The 21874-nt window shown below is 35.0% G+C and overlaps 2 protein-coding genes across 3 annotated transcripts; both read left to right on the top strand.

The window, feature by feature from the left end:
• The first annotated feature begins 3479 nt into the window (after positions 1-3479).
• LOC106669543 (polyadenylation factor subunit 2-like) lies at positions 3480-12761 on the top strand. Of its 2 annotated transcripts, none has more exons than XM_014399075.2 (4): positions 3480-3584; positions 10249-10710; positions 11157-11237; positions 11488-12761. In XM_014399075.2, exons 1-3 carry the CDS (start codon positions 3546-3548, stop codon positions 11190-11192), a joined length of 537 nt encoding a protein of 178 aa, XP_014254561.1. In that variant the 5' UTR covers positions 3480-3545; the 3' UTR covers positions 11193-11237; positions 11488-12761. The 2 variants fall into 2 exon arrangements, with proteins under 2 accessions (XP_014254561.1, XP_014254560.1); XM_014399074.2 differs by having other exon boundaries at positions 10249-10840.
• A 5608-nt stretch (positions 12762-18369) lies between these two features.
• LOC106669540 (keratin-associated protein 9-1-like) lies at positions 18370-19284 on the top strand. The gene is made up of 2 exons (XM_014399070.1): positions 18370-18478; positions 18537-19284. Exons 1-2 carry the CDS (start codon positions 18431-18433, stop codon positions 19257-19259), a joined length of 771 nt encoding a protein of 256 aa, XP_014254556.1. The 5' UTR covers positions 18370-18430; the 3' UTR covers positions 19260-19284.
• Positions 19285-21874: the final 2590 nt, after the last annotated feature.

The following is a 21874-nucleotide window of genomic DNA, read 5'->3' as shown; positions in this document are numbered from 1 at the left end:
TCAAAAGAAATGACAAAAAACACTAAATCAAGAGAAAACTTGTAGATATCTAGCAGAGATATGGCAAAACACTACGGCGTGAATAAACAGACAATGAGTAACAAACCTGTCGTTATTAAAACATCAATCATTAATTAAATTTAAAAAATTTAATCAAGTACATACATCTCATTTCAACCCACCCTGGGAGTCGTGACCCACTATGTGTGGAACTACGACTACGACAGGTGGTATAGTGTGGTTTGAGACTCGAGACCCCGAAACGGCTCACCTCGTGTTCTCACCCACGGCCCTTTTTTCTCAATCCGAGTTCCTTCATTCTATCCTGTGACCCCTCCCAACCCTTGGTTGTTAGGGGGGTATCCGGGCACAAAATAAAGGTGCAACCCAGAGGGCGTGGCAACCTCTCTAAAGCACAAGCTGTACTCGTGTCGGCATGGGCGGCGGTGCCTTAGCAGATTCACACGAGGGCCAGTGCACTAGATCCTGTCTGCATAGACGGGGGAGGGTGTATGGCCATCTGTACCACGGGGTAACTAAACCTTCCAAATTCAGCTCTAGTTACACTGGGAACGGATTCGTGGTGGCGTCCACGTCCTGGCGGGAACTTAGACAGAGGCTGTCTCCTATCTGTGACCTTCGTGAAGCTTGCGTATGGCCAGCGTAATTACCCGCGGCCTCACGGAAGACGTTGCGACCGGACGACTTCGTGTAAGCGTTGAGGACGCGATGATCATGCTGAATAGGCCCTCGAATGCGTGAGTAAGCGAACGGAAACGGGTAGTGAATCGGTGTCTCTGACTCGAGTATGCTTGTTGTGCGTATGACCGGCGTGGTACCCTTGGGAAAGTGAAGGATCGAACCACCTAGGCTGAGCCTAGGCGTCCCTCGAATGCGCATGGCAGGTGTAGGCTGAGCTCGATAAGTGACTTTACCGTAGGCGGTGCTCATCTAGGGTGTGGTTAGCAATTCCATTTTAAACTAAACCGCTGCCGGGGCGTTCCCGGAAGTTTCTACGCTAGGGGAGCCCCTATACTCAGGGAGACAGAGTGGCCTTCTCTATCTAGGGAGTACGCGGGAGAACAGGCTGATGTATTTCGGCCTGTTAGCCCTTTGAGTGCGGCATACGACCCGATGCACAATGCGGGCCCGACCATTCGGAGTGGACAAGCGGAGAGCGAGATTGCCTCGGCCCTTAGGGCCTGGGGCGCCTCTACACCTTTTCCGTCGTATGCGGAGGTGCGTCAGCTCTCATCTTGAGAATCAAAACGTCCGATAAGGCCGAAAAGGCCAGGTGCGGACGCTCAAGATCCTCTTGTCTTGTTGACGATGAGTTCTCGGGAACGGAACCTCTCATTTCAGTTTTGACAGGAACCAACGAGTGGTAACAAATGCGGACATACATTATCAATTATCACATTCTAAAAGTAGCTGGTTCTTCTATTTCATCAGATAATTTGTTACAATATATTTATTCAAAACCAAGTATACAATTTCTTAGATATATTTAATCGAATTTACAAAGAAAATGTAAACCGAGAGAAAACTTACAGACATCTAGTGGATATGGCAAATGATTACGGCGGGAATAAGACCATCTATAACATAAATTAATTAATATAGAAATCCCAATTCGATATAATAAAAGAGTGTAAAAGTGCTTCGATAAGAAAGAAAATTCTTTCCATTTGCGTTTTCCTCTGGACTACCTTGGGAGAATACATGCGGACATCCAATGAACATTTGTTTAATTCTAAATCGTAACTAGTTCTTGCAATGTATCAGATCAATTGTAATATTTGAGAAAAAATATGCAGACATCCAGTGAATATGGCTAAAGATAAGAGAATAAGCGAACCAACAGTAAACATAACTTTCGTGAATAAAATATGTGTCACTAGTGAAATTTTATTTGTCAACAATCCATTTAACTCTTCTCATTTCAGTTTTGACAGAGTCTAATTAGTGGTAATACATGCGGACTTCCACTGATAATGGTTAAGTTCTATAAGCTAACTGATCATTGTTGACCGGTCATTTTTTATATTTATCCCGAATCGACGATACAAGTTCCTTGATAAATTCAAACTAATTCAGAACTAGATTCTAGAAAGAGATAAAACATGGCATCTAGAAAATATGTCAAAGGACTTCGGCAATATAGGCCGACCATTAGCAATCATGAATACCATAAGAATAACCATCGATTTTTTCTTTTGTCACAATATGAGTTTTCCTTGAGAGTAACTAGCGGTAATACAGTTAGTAAGTGTGCAGAGAGTAATGCGGACATCCACTGGCACTTATTAAATTCTAAAAGTAACTAGTTCTACAATTTGGATCAAATCAGTTCTGGTATTTCTTTAAATAGATGAAAAACCACAAAAACCCGATCATTTGAATTTTCCCCTCGATCAAATGTGAGAACACAAGGTTTATTTAATATTGAAAAGTACCTGATTTAAGAGAATCTGTTTTGAATAAAACTTCTTTTAGTTCCAGCACTGTTGCTGGAATTAAAAGAAATTTTGTTCAAACACAGATTCTCTATTATGGAGTTCCATAGCATGGACTGTACTACTTTAGACAAAATATTACCTGATTTAATTAATATTATTATTTTAGCTTTTTACTGATCAGTATTTATCAATTATCTACCTGCCATTATCCATACCTTGGAAAATACAAATCAAGGGAAAACATGCAGACCTCCAGTAATCCAGCCCAGCCCACTAGACGTAGAACTTAATATAATATTTTATTTAAAAAAAAAAAAGAGTTTCATGCTTTCTTCTGTTCTTTTATTCTGTAAATTTTTGTGCGTGTGGCCAATCGCGCCGTCTGTTTTCCCCTGGACTACCTCGTGAGAACACATGAGGACATCCACTGAGGCTATTTAATATTGAAAAGTATCTGATTTTAATTATTTTCTTTGACTTTTCTCTGGTCAGCATGAAGTATTTTGTTCATGCCTTCCTTCTACTTCTGAAACGTAGACATTCTTCCAAAATGCTAGACACGGGAAAACATGCAGACATCAGCCCATCCTGCCCAGGCGATGAGAAACTTAGAATTTAAAATGATATTTTATTTTTTAAAAAAGAAAATTTATTAATTTGTGAAGTTTTCTTCCCCTTCTTACGTGAATTTTTGTGTGATGTCTCAAATCTAGCGTAACCTTTAGAATTTTAAAGGCGCTGTTTTGAGGGAACAAATGCGGACAACCACTGACGGTTTTTAAATGATCTTAATTCTTTAGCTTTTGCAAGATCACAAAAAAAACTGTCGCTAAATTTTGGGTAACAGGTAAGTCGTTGAAGATGAAATTACCCGTTTTGTTTTTTTCTTTTAAGCGCAATCGTGATTTAAAAAATAAGTAATGCGATAAAATAAAAAGACCGAAACGTAATTGGCGTGGTGTTGAGATTAGAAAGAAACGCCAAACGGTACTCAACGAGATACAAAAGGACGTGATTTTCCTATCTTTCCATCCGCGGTTTTCCATTTAACGTCGTTTCGGAAGTAGAAGACTCTCAGTTGCCAAAATGTTCATAGTCATAGTCTCCATCCTCGCAGTGAGCCAAGTAAGTAAATAAACAAATACGTTACATTGAGTATATTCTTGAAGATTGAGGATGTGTGTTACACCAAATGAGCAGAACAAGTATGAAATTATTTGCTGTTTTGCCTTTCGAACTTTTTCTCCAGAAAATTGGAAAAGTCTGGAAAATATCAACCGCGCCTTTATTTTTCTTTTCAACCTTTGCAAGACTCGATAAAACTTCAGAAATTGAAACTGTTTGTCCGTCTGCATGTGTTTTCTGCATGTGTTTTTTAAAATTTAAATAATAAAATTCCTGTTGCTGATTATATTTCTCTTATTATTCTTACAAAATGTCACAGATATGTCTGAATAAAATGACAATGTGACTTTCAGTTGAAATAGGAGTATTACAGGGTGACACATTCACTCCTACACTTTTTAACTCTAAATATTACAAAAATTGGACTGTAAAATTAAAATCAAATTTGAACTATTTCTACATAAAATAAAATACATGTTTCTTTGATAAAATTTTAGAATTGGCATGATTAAATCATTGCAAAATTAAAGCAGTTAAATAATTTTAAGCTGAAAACTTCTTCATTATAAATTTTCCACCATGACTGTTCTTTTGTCCCATTATTTTCTATTTCCACACCTCTATTCTTTAATATTTAACTATTTAAATAATTAATTATTTGGGGGATAGACTGACTAGAAATACTTAAAATCTGGTTAAGCTTAAAATACAGATGGTGCGGGTCTCCCGGCCCTTACTTTCGACCACCCATCAGGTCAATCGTGGGACCATTTCTTCGCCGTCAGGTCTTATGGTCCAATTCCACGCCTATGAGCTGTCTCCCGATCCATGGCGTCGCACGCAATCCTCAGTGACAAACGGAGTGCCATTAAGGACAGGGTGAGGAACATCTCGGGGAGCTATTGACCCCATTGACCTGAGCGTTTTGATTGTACGTTGCCCACGACGGCAGCTTCCACCATAAAATAGGGCTTCTGATATGCCGTCATGAGGGTTTTTTGTAATACCTTATACTTCGCCACTTTCCGTCTGCCACCCGGTCTAGGGCGCCTCCCGACTCATACCTCCAGGAAAGTCACCGCGTCGAAGTCGTTGGCCACAACATCCTGCCTGACTGTTATGGGGGTTACGGCCTGGGCCTGACATGTCTTCATGTCTTACCTCTCATTAGTCCCTGTCAAAACTGAAATGAGAGCAGTTAAGTGGATTGTTGGAAAATAAAATTTAAACGGAAATCGTGAGATGCGGTCTGGTGTGACGTAGGTTTTAGAAAAACTTTTTTTTATCGTGCCAACGTTTCGATCTTTATTGAGATCACCTTCAGAGCTCGAAATGTTTGTGTTCCGTGTAGATGTGTCATTCTTGTGCGTCGTGTTGAGAGTGCCCACTACTAACGGTCACTAAACACCACACATAAAATTTAAATAGTGACTGATATTTTATGCACGAAAGTTATATTTACTGGCGCTTATTCTCGCATTAGTCTTTGCCAACGTAAACCAAACAAGCCACTCGATGTCTGCATGTTTTTCTCTCACTCTAGTAACTTTTTCTTATTTCCTGCAATTGTCAGTGAAGTGATATCTACAATTCGGATCAAAAATATGACAATTGATCTGATAAAACTACAAGAACTAGTTATGATACCACGAACCGCGGAGGCGCGCATTGAGGACTTGGAGGCGTTCATGCCTCCTAAAAATTTTATTGTGATTCTCCGAGAATTTTGAGAGCAGATGATTCCGTGTTAGCTTCCATTCATTAATTCCCTTCGATCTGTTTTTAATTTATAAAAACAATTTCAGATTCAAAGTTGCTTTTTCATTTTATTCTAATGATAATCATTTACTCATAGAAAGAACAAATCGTTTCTACAAACTGGCCTACATAACAACAAATAATTATATATTTTTTGGATTAAATTGCTCTGGAACACTTTTCTAAAATGTGCAAAAATTGCTTTTCGCTTTTCTTTTAACAACACCTCCGCCGATCTGATATCTACGTGCCTCTTGGCTTTTGGAAAAAAGAGACAGGTTTTTCAAAAACTAACGCAATGCGAGGTAGAAAAGAATCGTGTTAGAAATATTACACAAAACTGAAAATCTTCAGTTATCAGGTTCAGAATAAATACAGCATTCAAACAAAAAAGGAAATTTAAAAAATGTTGAAATTTAAACTGTGGTCATTGTTTTAGAAATAAGCCTAGTTTTCACAATTCGGTTTTTTAAATGCACTCAAGCATAAATATTATAGGTGTGACAGAGTTTTCCATTCACTGCATTTCATACATGCATTATTATTTTCTCTTAGCCAAGAAAGAATAACTAAATTTTTGTTATGTTATACTATTAAGGAAGAATTAATTATGATATCTCATAATAATATAAATTTCATTTCAATAATATAAAATTCATTTCTCTCACTTAAAGGGGGAAAATTCTCATTTTTTCATTTTAACAATTAAAATAATAACAAATATAATTAATCGCTCTTTTTCGGTGTCAATGACTGTTTTTATTCCTCATTTTTATCTTTTCGAGAAATGTTTTGTAGCCATGAAATAAATGTTTAAAATGGTTTCACAACTGGCGACTCATCATGGTGAGCTGATAATTAGGGCACCTGGCCGATTTAACCCAGTTAACTAGAAAATTGACCGGATTAGCAGAAAAAGAAAATCGGTCGGATTTAAAATAACAGACTCGTGTTTGTACAAACAAAGGCCTCGGGGAACAACAGAAAACAATAATTTTGACTTGACGGCAAAACATAGTCAAAACAAAAAATTAAGTTACAGTTTAACGGTATTAAATTGGGATTAGCGGGATGATCAACATATTACCAATTAATTGTATTTATTTGAGAAGCATTCAATTTTTAAATTCCAATATGAGCACTTAATAAAAACTAAATAAGAGAACAGAAATAATTATTTTTCACGACCCACATTGCTGAAATATCTTATCTAAATACATCCATAGCGTTTCATTATTATCTAGCAGAAGTATTGATTTGATATGGCTAAAACATGCTCACACAGTGAGGTACATAAATTAAAGATATAAATAAATTCAAAAAATCCCATGAAACTCCTTTACAGCCAAGAAAGAAACATTAATTTTAAACGACCTGGTATCATATCTATGGGTTTTAACCAGTACTAAAATGAGGATGTTTGTTTACCTTATATGTGTATAATTACTCTTTTTTTAATCTGCATTACTCCATACAATAATACCTTTTTTTTTTTTAATCGACTGGCACAGGGCATAATAAATTTAACAGGCCATTATCAAGAATCTTTCTAGTGATTATTACATTTTAAAAAAGTAATCTAACACTGTTCATCAACTTCACAGCACGGAACTTAAATTTTAAATTGCAGTCAAAGCATACACGTAAATATTGGCAATAATCAGAAATTTTTAAAATTTGGGATAAATCAATCTACATCAACGTTTTATGCTATGAGATGTCTTCAGAACAATTCAAACCAATACTGTTCCTCTATCCATTAAAAAAAAAAGGAAGTACAGAAATTATACTAACAGTAATCAGAAAGAAATTACTTATTCTATAAAATTCATTTGAAACTTCGATGAGTTAATATACATTAAAAAAAGGGATGGTCCTAATACCATTCCCTGAGGAACACATTTTATTCCAACCGATTCACTTGCAGAATGTTTACAATTTGAGAGCTTATGTTTAAATAAGATGTAATTAAATTCAATGATTTGCCTCAAATTTCAAAATTATCCTCCCTCTCTCTCATTCTCTCTCTCTCTCTCTCTCTCTCTCTCTCTCTCTCTCTCTCTCTCTCTCTCTCTCTCTTCCTTTCTCTCTTTTATACAAGCTGTTTCCTGTCTCTCCCTTTTTAATTATTACTACGCTGAATTAATTCAGATTATTTTCACATGAAGAAGAATTATCAAAGCAATTAAATTTAGCTGCGGGGCGTCGGTGGTTGCTATGATTTAGGCATTGGTATCACTGTAAAGTAAAAGGCCAGGGTTCGAATCCATTGGCCCTATATTTGAAACCGGCATGGAAATAGTCTTTTTTTAACAACAGTACCCATTACCCACAGATCCTATAAACTCGTAGTTGATAAACCCTCATTAATATATACATATCAAATAGATAAAAAAATAAAATATAAAAATTTCTAGCTGCAAAGTTGCTTCAGTTTTCCTTGTCATTTGACATTATTGATCATACAAATTAATGAATCATACAAATTAATCAAAATTCTTAAGAGGGAAAGGGAAAGCCTTAGATGTTAAATAAGCTTTTTTTAACAGCAGTACCCACAGATCCTATAATCTCTTAGTTAATAAACCCTCATTAATATATACATATAAAATAAATAAAAAAATAAAAAATAAAAATTTCTAGCTGCAAAGTTACTTCAGATTTCCTTGTCATTTGACATTATTCATCATACAAATTAATGAATAAATCAAAAATGTGATATTGGGTTTACCTCAGGGGCCAGTATTAGTACCATTATTTTTTATATCTAAGCAATATAGTACAACACTGTGTAGAAATATTATTTATTTATTACATAGGCAAAGCCTTTTAAATGTGTGTGAAAGGCACATTATGTGACTAACAGCTTGTAGACGACTTAAGTTTTATAAGTGCTATGTTATTTCTAGTCTCATAAATATGTTAAATACATTTTATGATTATTTCAATGCAAACTTGCTCATTTTAAATATAGAGATGTAGGTGTAAATTCAGGTAGAATCTGACATAATGACCCTGCGAGCTATATATCCCGTTCTGTGCTTATAGTATATCGATGAGTCTCCAATCTTCAATTTGATTATTAAACCAAATACATTATTAAACCAAAGTCTAAAAGTATATTATCCTGCGGATAACTTTAGCACCACAGTCTGTTAATATTGGGGTCTCTTCTGCTTCTTCCAAATCTCTACGCACTGTGTTTGTTGATGCTCAGATTTAGTCGATTTGAATGTTCTAACGACTGTATAGCTTGGATTGTACAAGGAACTTTTCCTATGGCATACAAGTAGGACGTACAGGCTGAAATTACAACGTAGCGAAACCTCCAGGCGCCATACCATCAATTTTCCAAGGTGAAAATAAAAAATTATGAAATAGAACTTTGTGCACAAGTAATATTTAAAAAAGGATGTAAAGTGCGAAGCAGCACTGAAGACATTTCACTCCCTTGGTATGGTATGGTATGGTGGAAGGGATGCTGGGAAGCGGGGCTTGTATTCCCCATGCACTGCAGCCTTCTGGCTTATTGTACCTTCCGAGTTTCCTAGTTTAGTCAATAGACTCAATCCTTCTTCCCAGAAGTATCAGTCATTGACTGTTATTGCTGCAATTTGGTTCCCTGTGTCTTTTTCGTACGCTAGGTTAAACCTCCATTGAGCTGTTGCTTCGCATTCGAAGATGATATGAGTGGCTGTTTCCTCCTCCTCATTACATAATCTGCAAATGGGGTCATCGCTGTATATACCCATGTTGTGTAGATGTTTTCTCAGATACCAGTGACCGGTTAGTAGTCCCACCACTCCTCTGAGTTTTGCCCTCTCCAATTGCAGCAGTGTTTTTGCCAATTTTGGTGAGGGTTGTTTCAGCATAAGTTTACTATGTCTAGCACCGCTAGAGTTTATCCACTTCTCTCTTTGTTTTGTTTGGATCCATTCTGCGATGGAGGATTCTATGTTTGTTTTTGTTATCCCAAGGATAGGTTCGGGGCCTATGTATGGTCTTGCAGATCCTCTTCTGGCCAGTTTGTCTGCTTCTTCGTTACCCAGAATTCCCCTGTGCCCTGGCACCCAAGATATCATCATTACCCTCCCTTACCTTCAATTCAAATCTATTCTGGGAATTCCTAAGATATCTTCAGGTCCTGGTAAAACATAATCAGATAATGTGGTTGCCAGATCGTGGCTTACAACCTAGCAAATGTAGGAATTGCCCTCATACCCATGGGCTCGAAACTGCAAAAAAGTGCAGAACTAGCAAATGGAGGAGAAAGTAATGACAGTACACTGGATGCATAAAAAATCAAAGAAGTTGATTAATATCTTAACTCAAAACAAAAATCTACCTCTCGTTGACAGGAATTAAGGAAGATAACAAGTCTTTATACTGGCCACAGCCTATTTAATTACCGCCTATAAAAAATTATTAAACTGAGACACAAGAGGCAGAGTATGTTCTTGTGACTGCAAAACTTTGGCCCGTAAACAATACAGTTTGGAAAGGCGAAAAGTGACGTAAAGAAATAAGCGAAGACGAAGTTTGGAAAATGTCTTAAGTGTTGGACAATTTTCGAAATAAAGAAGGGTTAATTCCACAAGGGATCTTTTAGGTCGCTTAGGGAAGAAACGGCCTTTGGCCACCAGCGACCCCGAGAAAAATCCCAGAAATATACATCAAAATGCACACTATGTTAGGTCGTGAAACCAAGAAAGTGACAATCAAATTGTTTTTAATCAGTTAAGATAAAAACTGTGGGTGTTACATTCGAAATTTAATTCTCTTGGCCCTCTTTTATAGTTAGAGTCAATTCTGAGTCAGATGACTGTTCTACATTACATAAGTAAATATAAGTGAATCTAATTATGGTTTAAATTTATTAATAAAGTACAAATTTTTGTAATTTTAGCTAATTGATGCGCATCATGTTCCATACCAACCGTTTGGAACGTATGGGCCAGGGAGTCCAGGTGGAAACTTGCCTACCGTACCCATGAACAATCAAGGAAGCAACTATGGCAATAATTATCTACCCAATATGGTGAATTACCCCAGCAACTATGGCAACAATTACCCGATGCTACCAAACTTTCCCAGCTCTGACAACTATTATGACAGGCCGCTGGTTCAAAATCCCAACGCTATGCCTGATAACTACTACCAATCAATGAACAGGGTTCCTGTCCAACCAGCCCAGCCCACCGGGCCCAGGTACTTCTTGGTAAGCAGGCCTTCCAGCCCCAACTATGACATGTACAACGGAGGCTTCACGGGAGGTAACGAGAAGACTTACGGAGGTTTAAACTACGGCAGTACAGGAGGCTTCTGTGGCTGCTATGGATGTCCTTCATGCGTCTACCCTGCAACCAGGGTATGCTTTAACACACCAAATGGTCCATATCAAAAGGCAACAGGGGATTTGACGCTTGATCGTACTAGCGATAGATCTGGATCTTGTTGTGCAAATAAGTGCAATAATTTCCACTTACCTCAGCAAAGATGTAAGGGCCATTTTAGTTTATATTATTCAAGGGATGTAAGATTTCAATTTCATACTGAATAACATTAAATTTAAAAGTTAAAAATAAAGATACATTGGCGATATCTATCAAACTTTTAATATTTCTAATCAGCTAAAATTAAAGAAAATTTCGAATAGATACCAGCAATAAAAAAACAACCCAAATGCCCAATACGTTTGGTTAAATTTTGAACTATTTTGCCTAATATTTCAAAACTAATCATCCTGTATAATTAAATTCAAAAAATATCAATTGCATTTTAATAAATATTTTACAAAGTTATAATTATTTTCAGGTTGCCAATGCTGTGAGGGTAAAGCCTTCTGATTAAGTTAACAACACGAGATTCTTCTTTTTTGTTAATTGGTTTTCTAAGGTAAATAAAAGAAAAACATTTTTTTGTTTAAATGGTTAAAGAACTCTTATTCAAGATAACTTAATCTGCTGACTCCTTCAAAACAAGGAAGAAGTAGCGATCTTGCGTTTTTCTGCAATCGCCACCGTCCTGTTTTGCTTTGGAAATAACTCCTCCTTTTCTAAAATAAAATAAAAATTCAGTCACATATAATTTTAATAACAATACGTATTATTAACAATTGTTTTGTATTTGTTTGTTGACGTTGCAGGCTATCCAACCATCCTCGTTGATAACAGGAAATTCATTTTGCAGATCATGCAGTGTTTCCAATGATTCTGTGTTTTTTTAATAAAAGAAAACTTTACAACAATGTAATTTGAAAATGGTTTTTCCACTCAACGACCTTCTCCTCTTTTGAGATAACCTTTTTTACTAAATTTATGTTAAAACATTCAGTGCCAAGCTTGGTTAATTAAATTTAAATCATCAATAAAGTAGTACTAATCCTTTATTTCTAAATGCTCAATCGAATCTCTTACCTATTTTGGGTTACATGAATGATCTAAATTAATAAAATCCTTCTACAATCATACAATAATACATTCTGTGTGCGATGACTCTCATATTTGCTTTTCCTTCCCACCTTCCTGACTTGCAAGATGTAATTGTAAGAATTCAAAACGACTTAAACTCAATCTGCTACTGAAAATAGACTTGAACGTAGAATAAACACAGGCTACTTTGCTAGATCCAGCTCCCTCCTTCATGACCTTTTATCTCTGCATTTATTATTAATAATCATCCTATTTTCTTCCGTCCCACCATCACTTTTGGTCTCGATCGGACCTTGCCCACGAAGCCCAATATCTCCCCGATTTCCCATTGCTACCCATCGCATTAATTCCATCGAGCCAGTCAACTTGTTCTATTGGCTTTGACCTCTACATTGTTTCAACAAGACTTAAGGATAACAATATCAGAAGTCATAAAGTAACATGTTCTGCACCATCAAAAAAGGAAGCATTCTTGCATACAAAGTTAATTGAATATCTCCATCACCTCTTGAAAATTATGTTACCTATGCTCGATCCATACTAAAGTTTGTAGGTTTGGAGCCCGTACTTACAAAAAGACATTGAACTTATAGAAAAAGTACAAAAACATTAAACCAAAACCTCTAAGAAATTAATCCATAGCTAAGTCTCAACAAATCTTTAAGATCTGTCACCCTCACTTTTTGAGGATGTCACTGTTTGTGTAATGGGGCGCATTGGAATGCTGGGTGGGGGATGGTCGAAGGAGGGGAGATGTTGGACTGGAGCTGGAGAAGAGAGGTCAGGTGTGTTCCAGACTCGTCAACGTTTGCTTAAGCGTAAAATACCTTAATTGAGTTACCACAGGGTGAGTTGGGCGATTACACTGTAACGTGGTTGTAGACTGGAATTAGGGAACGTCTTGGTTTCATTTGTAATAACTTTGGTTTAAATTGTATATATATATTTATGTCTTGTAAATACATTATGTTTTAGTTGGTTTATTTTAGCGAGTGTGTTTTATTTGTTTCATTTTAATTCCCCAGTACCCATCATTATCCCCGGTTAAGAAGTGTTGGATGTTTGTTTGTCGTGCCGTCGAAGGACCGACGTCACAGATCGTAGAGAGAGACAAGATTTCATCAAAACAGTGAAATTTTTATCCAATAAACATGGTCTTTCGCCTCAACATTTCTCACTAAATACATCGAAAACTCATGATGGCCATATGGTCATAGCACAAAACTTCAAAAACAGTGCTCACAGTTGGATCAACATTCTTCCCAAATCGCGTCGAAGAAACTTGGAACATTCAAATGTCATCGACTCATGATCACTGTCATTCAAATTGAATCTTCATCATCAATCAAAAATTCCCTCTCTTTTTTTTTATTCACATAGTAATTAGAATTTTATTGTGAAATTTGATTACCATAACTAAGTCACTAATATTATATTATTTGTGAAAAAATCAAACCCTAGTCCATTTCCCGATTGATAAATATTCGTTCCTTTCAATTCATTTTTTAAAGAAGGATGCAAACAAAAAAAAGTTTATTAAATGATTATTTTTATCTTTAAGAATAACTATTGTAAAAACTTCGTCCAAATTAAATTCCGAAATTGAACAAATCATTAAGTTCGTAGAGAGAAGCAAGATCTCATCAAAACCTTTAAAAAAAATTTTCAAATCAATTGCATCCAACAAAAACTCATGGTGGCCATATAGCCAAAGCATAAAACATCAAAAACAGCGCTTACAGATAATACTTTGAACAACAGAAGAAAATCGAAGAAAATTGGAACATTGACTTCAAATATCGTCGACTCATGATCACTGTCATTCAAATTGAATCTTGACAGTCGTCATCTACCAAAAATTTTACAATAAAATTATAATTGATAGTCATAATTTTATTGTGAAATTTGATTACCATGGCTAAGTCAATAATATTTAAAAAAAATACCCTATGATTCCCAATGGAACAGTGAAAAATTTAAATCCTAGCCCATTTCCCGTTTGAGAAATTTTCCTTCCTTTTAATTCATTTTTTAAAGAAGTATGCAAAAGACAAAAAAGGCTATTAAATGATTACTTCTATCTTTAAGGATAACTATTTTTAAAAAATTAAAATTTAAGATAAAATATAATAGTACAATATTTTTGCAAACTGGCTAAAAAATCGTAATATACTTTTACGCTTATTTCCAATTCCATTGATATTCAATTTTAAATAGTAATCAATATGCTAAATAATTTTTTTAATCGTTTTAAAACTTTTAGTATGTAGCACAAATTGCCTTACTCAGTGTACCACTTGGAATGCTACCTGTGTAATATAAAAGGAACTAATTTCTCTCAGCACTGTTTTTATCGTACGTGGTATTTTTATTACAAACAAAAATTTGTTTATATTTTTTCCAATAATTCGACAAATAAATAAATAATTTCATACCAAGAAAGTATATCTTTTCATTTTTATTCTGTATTTTCCTCAATTTCACTCTCTCATTTTTATTAATATCATTTATTAGATTACTACTTACTTCCATTATTGTAAATATTAGTAATAAATATTACTACAATTAATAAATACTAGAATAATAAGTGATTATGATCCAGTTAAAGAACTTGCAAAACTTTTAATTTTAATTAATCAGAGAGATGGAAAGAGAGAGAGAGAGAGAGAGAGAGAGAGAGAGAGAGAGAGAGAGAGAGAGAGAGAGACTGACTTATTAATTAAGATTCCTAATTTAAAAATTTTTAATTACAATTACAGGGGGCCTCGTTGGTCTCAAAAGTTTAGGCGTTGACACGGTGNGGCCATATAGCCAAAGCATAAAACATCAAAAACAGCGCTTACAGATAATACTTTGAACAACAGAAGAAAATCGAAGAAAATTGGAACATTGACTTCAAATATCGTCGACTCATGATCACTGTCATTCAAATTGAATCTTGACAGTCGTCATCTACCAAAAATTTTACAATAAAATTATAATTGATAGTCATAATTTTATTGTGAAATTTGATTACCATGGCTAAGTCAATAATATTTAAAAAAAATACCCTATGATTCCCAATGGAACAGTGAAAAATTTAAATCCTAGCCCATTTCCCGTTTGAGAAATTTTCCTTCCTTTTAATTCATTTTTTAAAGAAGTATGCAAAAGACAAAAAAGGCTATTAAATGATTACTTCTATCTTTAAGGATAACTATTTTTAAAAAATTAAAATTTAAGATAAAATATAATAGTACAATATTTTTGCAAACTGGCTAAAAAATCGTAATATACTTTTACGCTTATTTCCAATTCCATTGATATTCAATTTTAAATAGTAATCAATATGCTAAATAATTTTTTTAATCGTTTTAAAACTTTTAGTATGTAGCACAAATTGCCTTACTCAGTGTACCACTTGGAATGCTACCTGTGTAATATAAAAGGAACTAATTTCTCTCAGCACTGTTTTTATCGTACGTGGTATTTTTATTACAAACAAAAATTTGTTTATATTTTTTCCAATAATTCGACAAATAAATAAATAATTTCATACCAAGAAAGTATATCTTTTCATTTTTATTCTGTATTTTCCTCAATTTCACTCTCTCATTTTTATTAATATCATTTATTAGATTACTACTTACTTCCATTATTGTAAATATTAGTAATAAATATTACTACAATTAATAAATACTAGAATAATAAGTGATTATGATCCAGTTAAAGAACTTGCAAAACTTTTAATTTTAATTAATCAGAGAGATGGAAAGACAGAGAGAGAGAGAGAGAGAGAGAGAGAGAGAGAGAGAGAGAGAGAGAGAGAGACTGACTTATTAATTAAGATTCCTAATTTAAAAATTTTTAATTACAATTACAGGGGGCCTCGTTGGTCTCAAAAGTTTAGGCGTTGACACGGTGCTCATCACTGTAAGATAAAGGTCCAGGGTTCGAATCCAGCAGCCCTGCATTCGAACCCGGTATATTTTGAAGAAAGAAAAACACTCAATTCGTTCATCAGGACTATTTCTAATGATTTACTCGGTTAATAAAAATCTATTAATATTTATTCTTTAATATATATTTTTAAAATATCTATTTTGTATACCTGACCGAACATCTTTTACAAACGTTTGATAAAATGTCTACTTACAATATTAAAAATTATGACTTAAATCATGAATTTAGCTTAGTAAAATGGACGGGACATTGTACATTATAATTGTAACGTAGGTTACAACTTCTAAGCTAAACTAATAAATATAACGATTTGCAATTTCATGATCATCAAATTTCAATGGGAAATTCTTCTCTTGGAGCACTTCAAGGTGATATACCTGTAGTTTGTACATTTCCGATCATTTTCATATAAAGACCAGTGCACATCTGACAGACCAAAACAGTATGTACAGACCAATAAAAATGCATAGAAACATCCAAACCTGATAATAAAATGAAATATCATTTAACATTCTCATTTTAACATGATAATAATTATTTTTAGCAGGTTGTAAATGTCATAATTGATGTACTTCATCTGATCATCAAACTAGATAATTAAATTTATTGCCTTAAAAATTCAAAATGGAGTCGGCTCAAAATGTAGAGAGTTGGGTTTGTATTTATTTCCCCTTCACTGATGTAACTAACTTAATAAATTTGTATTTCCTGTTGATTGGTTCTCGTACCACATCAGCCAAAAATCTTGATTCAAAGGCGTACTTGTATTATGCATAATTTCTGAAAATATATGTTATTGGATAAAAGATGAACAGCTAAAAGGTGAAATCTTTCTAATCTGAAGAGTGTGGTTTGCGATTGGAATAACGAATCAGCGACAATAATTTTGGACCTTTTTGGACTTACGGACTATAGGATTTCAAAGTTATGCCACTAACTTCACTATTATGTCAACAGACTCATCTGATCCCACTTATAAAAGTTTCATACTAATCCCTCAACCCATCCTAGCCTTACAGCCTTAAAACCACACCCCTTTATCCCTCAGATTAATTCCAGCGTTGACTGGTTTGTTAACCTGTCTAACTCTAACTAGCAATAGTTTATTGTATAACGCATTGTACAAGTATTTTGATATGCACATACTATAAAGATTTTTTTATTTAAACTCCCATTCTAATAATTTTTTAGTACAATCTGGTGTCCTTTTTGTAAATTATACTCGTTTTACTGAAATCTGATAAAATAAAACACTTTATGAAGTTAAAAAAAGTGTCTGGACGCCTTCCGCAATGCATAAACTATGCATAAACATCACAAACAATAACATAATAATATGACTGTTGGCAAAAAACCTTAATGCATCTGACAGATCGCAGCAGCAAGGACAGGCAGAAAACACAAAAGTACAAATAAAATAATATAACAAAAGTTGTAAAACAAATAGAAACTAATATCCAACGGAAAGAAAAAGACAAAATGGCAAATTATCTAAAATACAACAGAATTGTAAAGGAAGACGTGAAGAATATTTTCTCACTGAACAAACATTCGTACAAAATACGGTTAAAATACATAAAAATGTTTCTGCTTGTTTTGTTGTTGAACAGTTCGATCCCAGATGATCCAAGCCTGACTTGCTGATATTTTCAGCACATTCTGTAGATGGTTATGTGCCATCTCGTCCAATCGTCCCTTTTGTAGTTCTTATCGAAAAATCAATTGAGAGGGAGACGCCAAGATTGCCTCTGCGGAGGCAGTCAATTACAGGTTGTTTAGTGCGATCAGTCTTTTTGCTAATAAGATTAACCAATTCGTTTTCCCAATTTTTTTAAAAATAATTGCAAAATCAGATTTCTTTATTCAGCTTGTAGGCTACAGCCATGCGTGTACGCATTTGAACCATAACTAAAAGACTGTGGCTTATATGTATTTCATGTAGTTTAACATTTCATGCCTTATTTGATCAGGTTTTGAGCTGCTACTTTTCAGAAATATTGGAATTTTTTGTTTCAACTTCTCTGTCAAGGAAATGTTAAAACAAAAACATTATTTTGAAATCAACACCCTTGAACGTACGTAATGTTTATGACAACAGTAAATTGAACTGTACTGATTATTTTTAATTTAAGTCATTAATAACGTTTAAAATAAATAAATATTCTTAAAAATTATTATATATTCTAAGTACTATAAATATATACAATATCTATGAGTTATTTTATTTCACAATTATTACAGATTTATTTACGTTGCTATTTAATATGTACGTTTCAGTTTTTTTATGAATTTATTGTTTTTACTGAATAAATTACCTGTACTGATTTCGTTTTAATAATTTTTTAAATTGATCAATCATTTAAATAAATTGTGTTAACAAAGGACGTAGGTCAAATGCAAAAACGGCACCAACTGTCATCAATTTTGGAGAGAAGGGGAGTAAAATGCGAAAAGGCGAAGGAGTGCCGGACGTCGGGCAAACATCACGGGCGAGGTTGGAAAACAATTCCACAAACCTGAAATTGTTTAGAAATGAAATTGGGCAAATGCTATTTCTCCCAGCAGTGCTTGCCGACGTGCGTATGGATTACGTGATGGCACAGGAAGAACGTGTCCACCCGGGAAAAACTTTGACCACTTCCTGGTTCTATATAACACCACCCACTTGCTTCCCATGGATCAATTGCATTTCCAGTCCTGGATACATTGAACATCATGAAATGTACATTCATCGTACTGGCTTTGGCCGTTTTGGCCATTCAGGTAAAAATTTATTTTTCTTAATGGATGACAGTAGCAAAACTGATGTGTTTTCGTTTAGTCTGAAGCTTTTGAGTGCGACTGTGGATTTGGAGTATTGAAACCCTCCTTGTTCAACTGCGATGGTAAAACAACATGTTGTACGAGTTATCCAGGACCTTGCGCGTTAGGCTGTACTAAGACGTGCTGTAACACTTATCCAAACACATGCGGACTCTGCGGATGCGGCAAAACCTGTTGTACTTCTTATCCAGGCGTTTGCGGACTTTGCTGCGGTAAGACCACCTGCTGCACCAGTCTTCCCGGAGCTTACGGACTCTGCTGCGGAAAGACCTGCTTCGCCGGTCTGCCCGGAGTGTGCGGATTTGGATGCAACTGCGGCAAGACTTGCTGCACTTCCTTTCCCGCTTGTTCTCCCCTCGCGTGCGGTTGCTTCGACAACGGCTGCGGCTGCTGTGGTTGCGGATTCCCCGTCGCTAAAACCACCACGTGCACCACTGTCCCTCATAACGTCGGCAAGACCACGACTTGTACGACTATGCCTCACCCTGTCAAGACGCTGTGCTGCGCCACTCTCCCCGCTGTGAACCCTTGCTGCGGTAAAACCACCACTTGCACCACCCTTCCCAACCCCTGTGATACATGTTTCCCTTGCTGCGGAAAGACTTGCTGCACTACCGTACCCAACGTATGTTTGAAACAATGTTCCTGCCCTCTCTTCAACTGCGGCAGTGGTCTTGTCTGCGGCAACGGATGTGGATGCGGATGCAACGGATGGTGTTAATTTTAAATAAATTATTTTTTTATAATTAATTTATTTCTTTTACCTTTCCCGCTCAATGACAAACGTAGGACAATTCAATTTGTAATCTTTTAACTCACTTTTTCATATTATTTATAATACTTAAACACAAAACAAATGCCACATGGCATAACATCCTTTAAACAAAAGAAAGCAATTCTTGTTTACAACGCAGCTTACAGGGAAAACACTTTAAAAAAAATATTTTAGGCTCACAAGGAAAATCAATATTCTCCTGATTTTTTCAGATTCCCATGTGAACAATTTCAATACCAATTAATTTTCCATGTCAAAAGACTTAAACTGACAAAGGATGTAGGCGATTCGATATTTAGCGAAAACAGGCGGACCACTATGAACGAAACGAACAAACTGACAAATCTTCACTCGTACACCATACAATACATTGATTATTTATTATATTTGTCGATCATTTTAAACCGCAAGGAAATATAAGAATAAATGTCGATGAAATATTCTCAAAATTTTTCTTTTTTGACAGATTTAAAAAAAAAGTTTTTTTACCGTCATGTCAAATATAATAATAATAACAACTTTATTGCATGCTTAATCATTTTGGAGTTATAAAGGCGGAAATGATTTAGTTTGTCTTGTTTTAAAAGAGATACGAGAAGCGCCGATTCAGCAATATTGTAAAAATATTTTTAAACAATCGTTAAACTTTCTTGTTACGCTTTTTAGACTTGTCGTTATTATATTATAATAAATTTAATATCTAATACTAGATAAGGCTGATAAGCGATGAAGAACTTCTCAACCATCTTGAGACTTGATGATTCCATGCTTCCGAAATCAATTGATGATTCATGATCGGGGACATCCCTTGAAATCAATATTCATTTACAGACGTCCTTAGCTAATCAGTCTGCTAGCAATACCAGGGTGTTTTAATTTAACAATTTTGTAAACCAATTAGCGTGATTTTTATCGTTAAACGTAATAAATCCGTTACGAAGGAAAAAATTTGGAGCCATATAAAAATAAGAGCTCAAATAAATTTGGATCATTTTGGTATGCCACGAGGTAGCAGATAAACCTATTACACGGGATACATTTAGCCTTAGGTATCATTCGGTGCACAACAATTTTTTTTTTTTAATTTTGGACAGCTGGAGACTTATATATAAGTAATCAACCATCAACCCAAACCATCATGTATCGTTTTTATAACATTTAGTTACAATGTAGTTAAATGTTGATAACTAAAAAATAAATAAAGTAAAAATGTCAACTGAAAGGAGGAAAAGAAAATTAATATAAGATCAATTTTCCTACATAAACCTACATTAGGAGATTAGCTTGTGAACCAAGAAATTCATTCTTGAATGAAATGGAAAATGAAAAATATTTCAGAAAATTTTCTGCTTTTCATGTTTACATGGTCATGTTCCTCCTTCAATGTGATCTTTTTTACATTTCATAACATACCAGTATAACTCGATACAGAGAAGATTAAAAAATCAGATTGTAAGATAATAACGAAAACGAAAACTTTCCTATAATTTTTGCATTTTTTAGAATATTTAATTATTACAAAGACTGTTTGTCAGCAGTTTTCATGTTCTTTTTCTGCGTGTTTTATCTCGCTTACGTCCTTTTTTTCTGCGCTAGATTTGAAGACTAATTCAGACTAAAAGAATAAAAGTTCCCTCATTGAACAAACAAAAACTTTCAAACATTATGGCAATTAACTACGTGAAATCTTTGCATAATTTCAAAACTGCATTTTTGGAATTTGCAACTATATTTGTACGAGCTATTAAATGATAATATTTATGGCGGCTGTTCAATAAAATGCCGTGAATTTTGAGGACCGCCATGACCGAATAGAATCAGTGTTGGCCGCATTAATGATTCTGGACTCGAATCTCGGCAAAGCTCATGGCTTTTTAATTGAGAATAATATGAAAAAGTATTGTAAAGTGATTTGACTCTCCAGTAACACCCAGCGGGTAGTTAAGACGTCTAGACCTCCTGTATGACAGAAAGAGGGGCCAAGTAAGGATTATAACGTTATGATCAAGACTATACTTTGGAATGTGCACTTTTCCGACAAAATTAAACACTCTTGGTTTGGGAATTTCGTTACCAAAAAGCTATACTATTTACTGGCTAGTGCATCACGTTCCAAAAGGATACCGCTGTCTAGCTTTTCCGGACAGAATCGGCAGGTTTATATCACTGGTATGTCCATTTTCTTTACGTTGTAACAGGATAGTGGCGGGTATAGGGGCCGATAATTTTCCAAAAAAACTTGCTTGTTAGAGAAGTTCCTATACCTTATTTTTTAAGAGATTTATAAATGCCTTAGCTTGCATCATATAGTATTTTGCCCAGTGGCTGAGTTTTTCTTTCGCAAACCACTGCTTGTGTTCTTTTTCTTTCCAGCCCCAAGTTTCTCTTCTTTACCTAGTTGGTCTTTTGGAATGCCCTAAATCACTCTACCCAAAGGGATACCTTCCTTATGGGCCAGGGCAAAGTTCGACCATCAACCCTGGTGCCTGGGGGTAACCAATGATGGAGGCAAAATTCCCTTTTACCGTCCCTATCCTTCCTTACCCCTTTCCTCTTCGCTC

This window comes from Cimex lectularius, unplaced genomic scaffold, assembly GCF_000648675.2.
Source record: "Cimex lectularius strain Harlan isolate CLEC.00 unplaced genomic scaffold, Clec_2.1 scaffold77, whole genome shotgun sequence".
In the NCBI taxonomy this organism is placed as follows: Eukaryota; Metazoa; Arthropoda; class Insecta; order Hemiptera; family Cimicidae; genus Cimex; species Cimex lectularius.
This window is presented reverse-complemented; position numbering and strand designations above follow the sequence as displayed.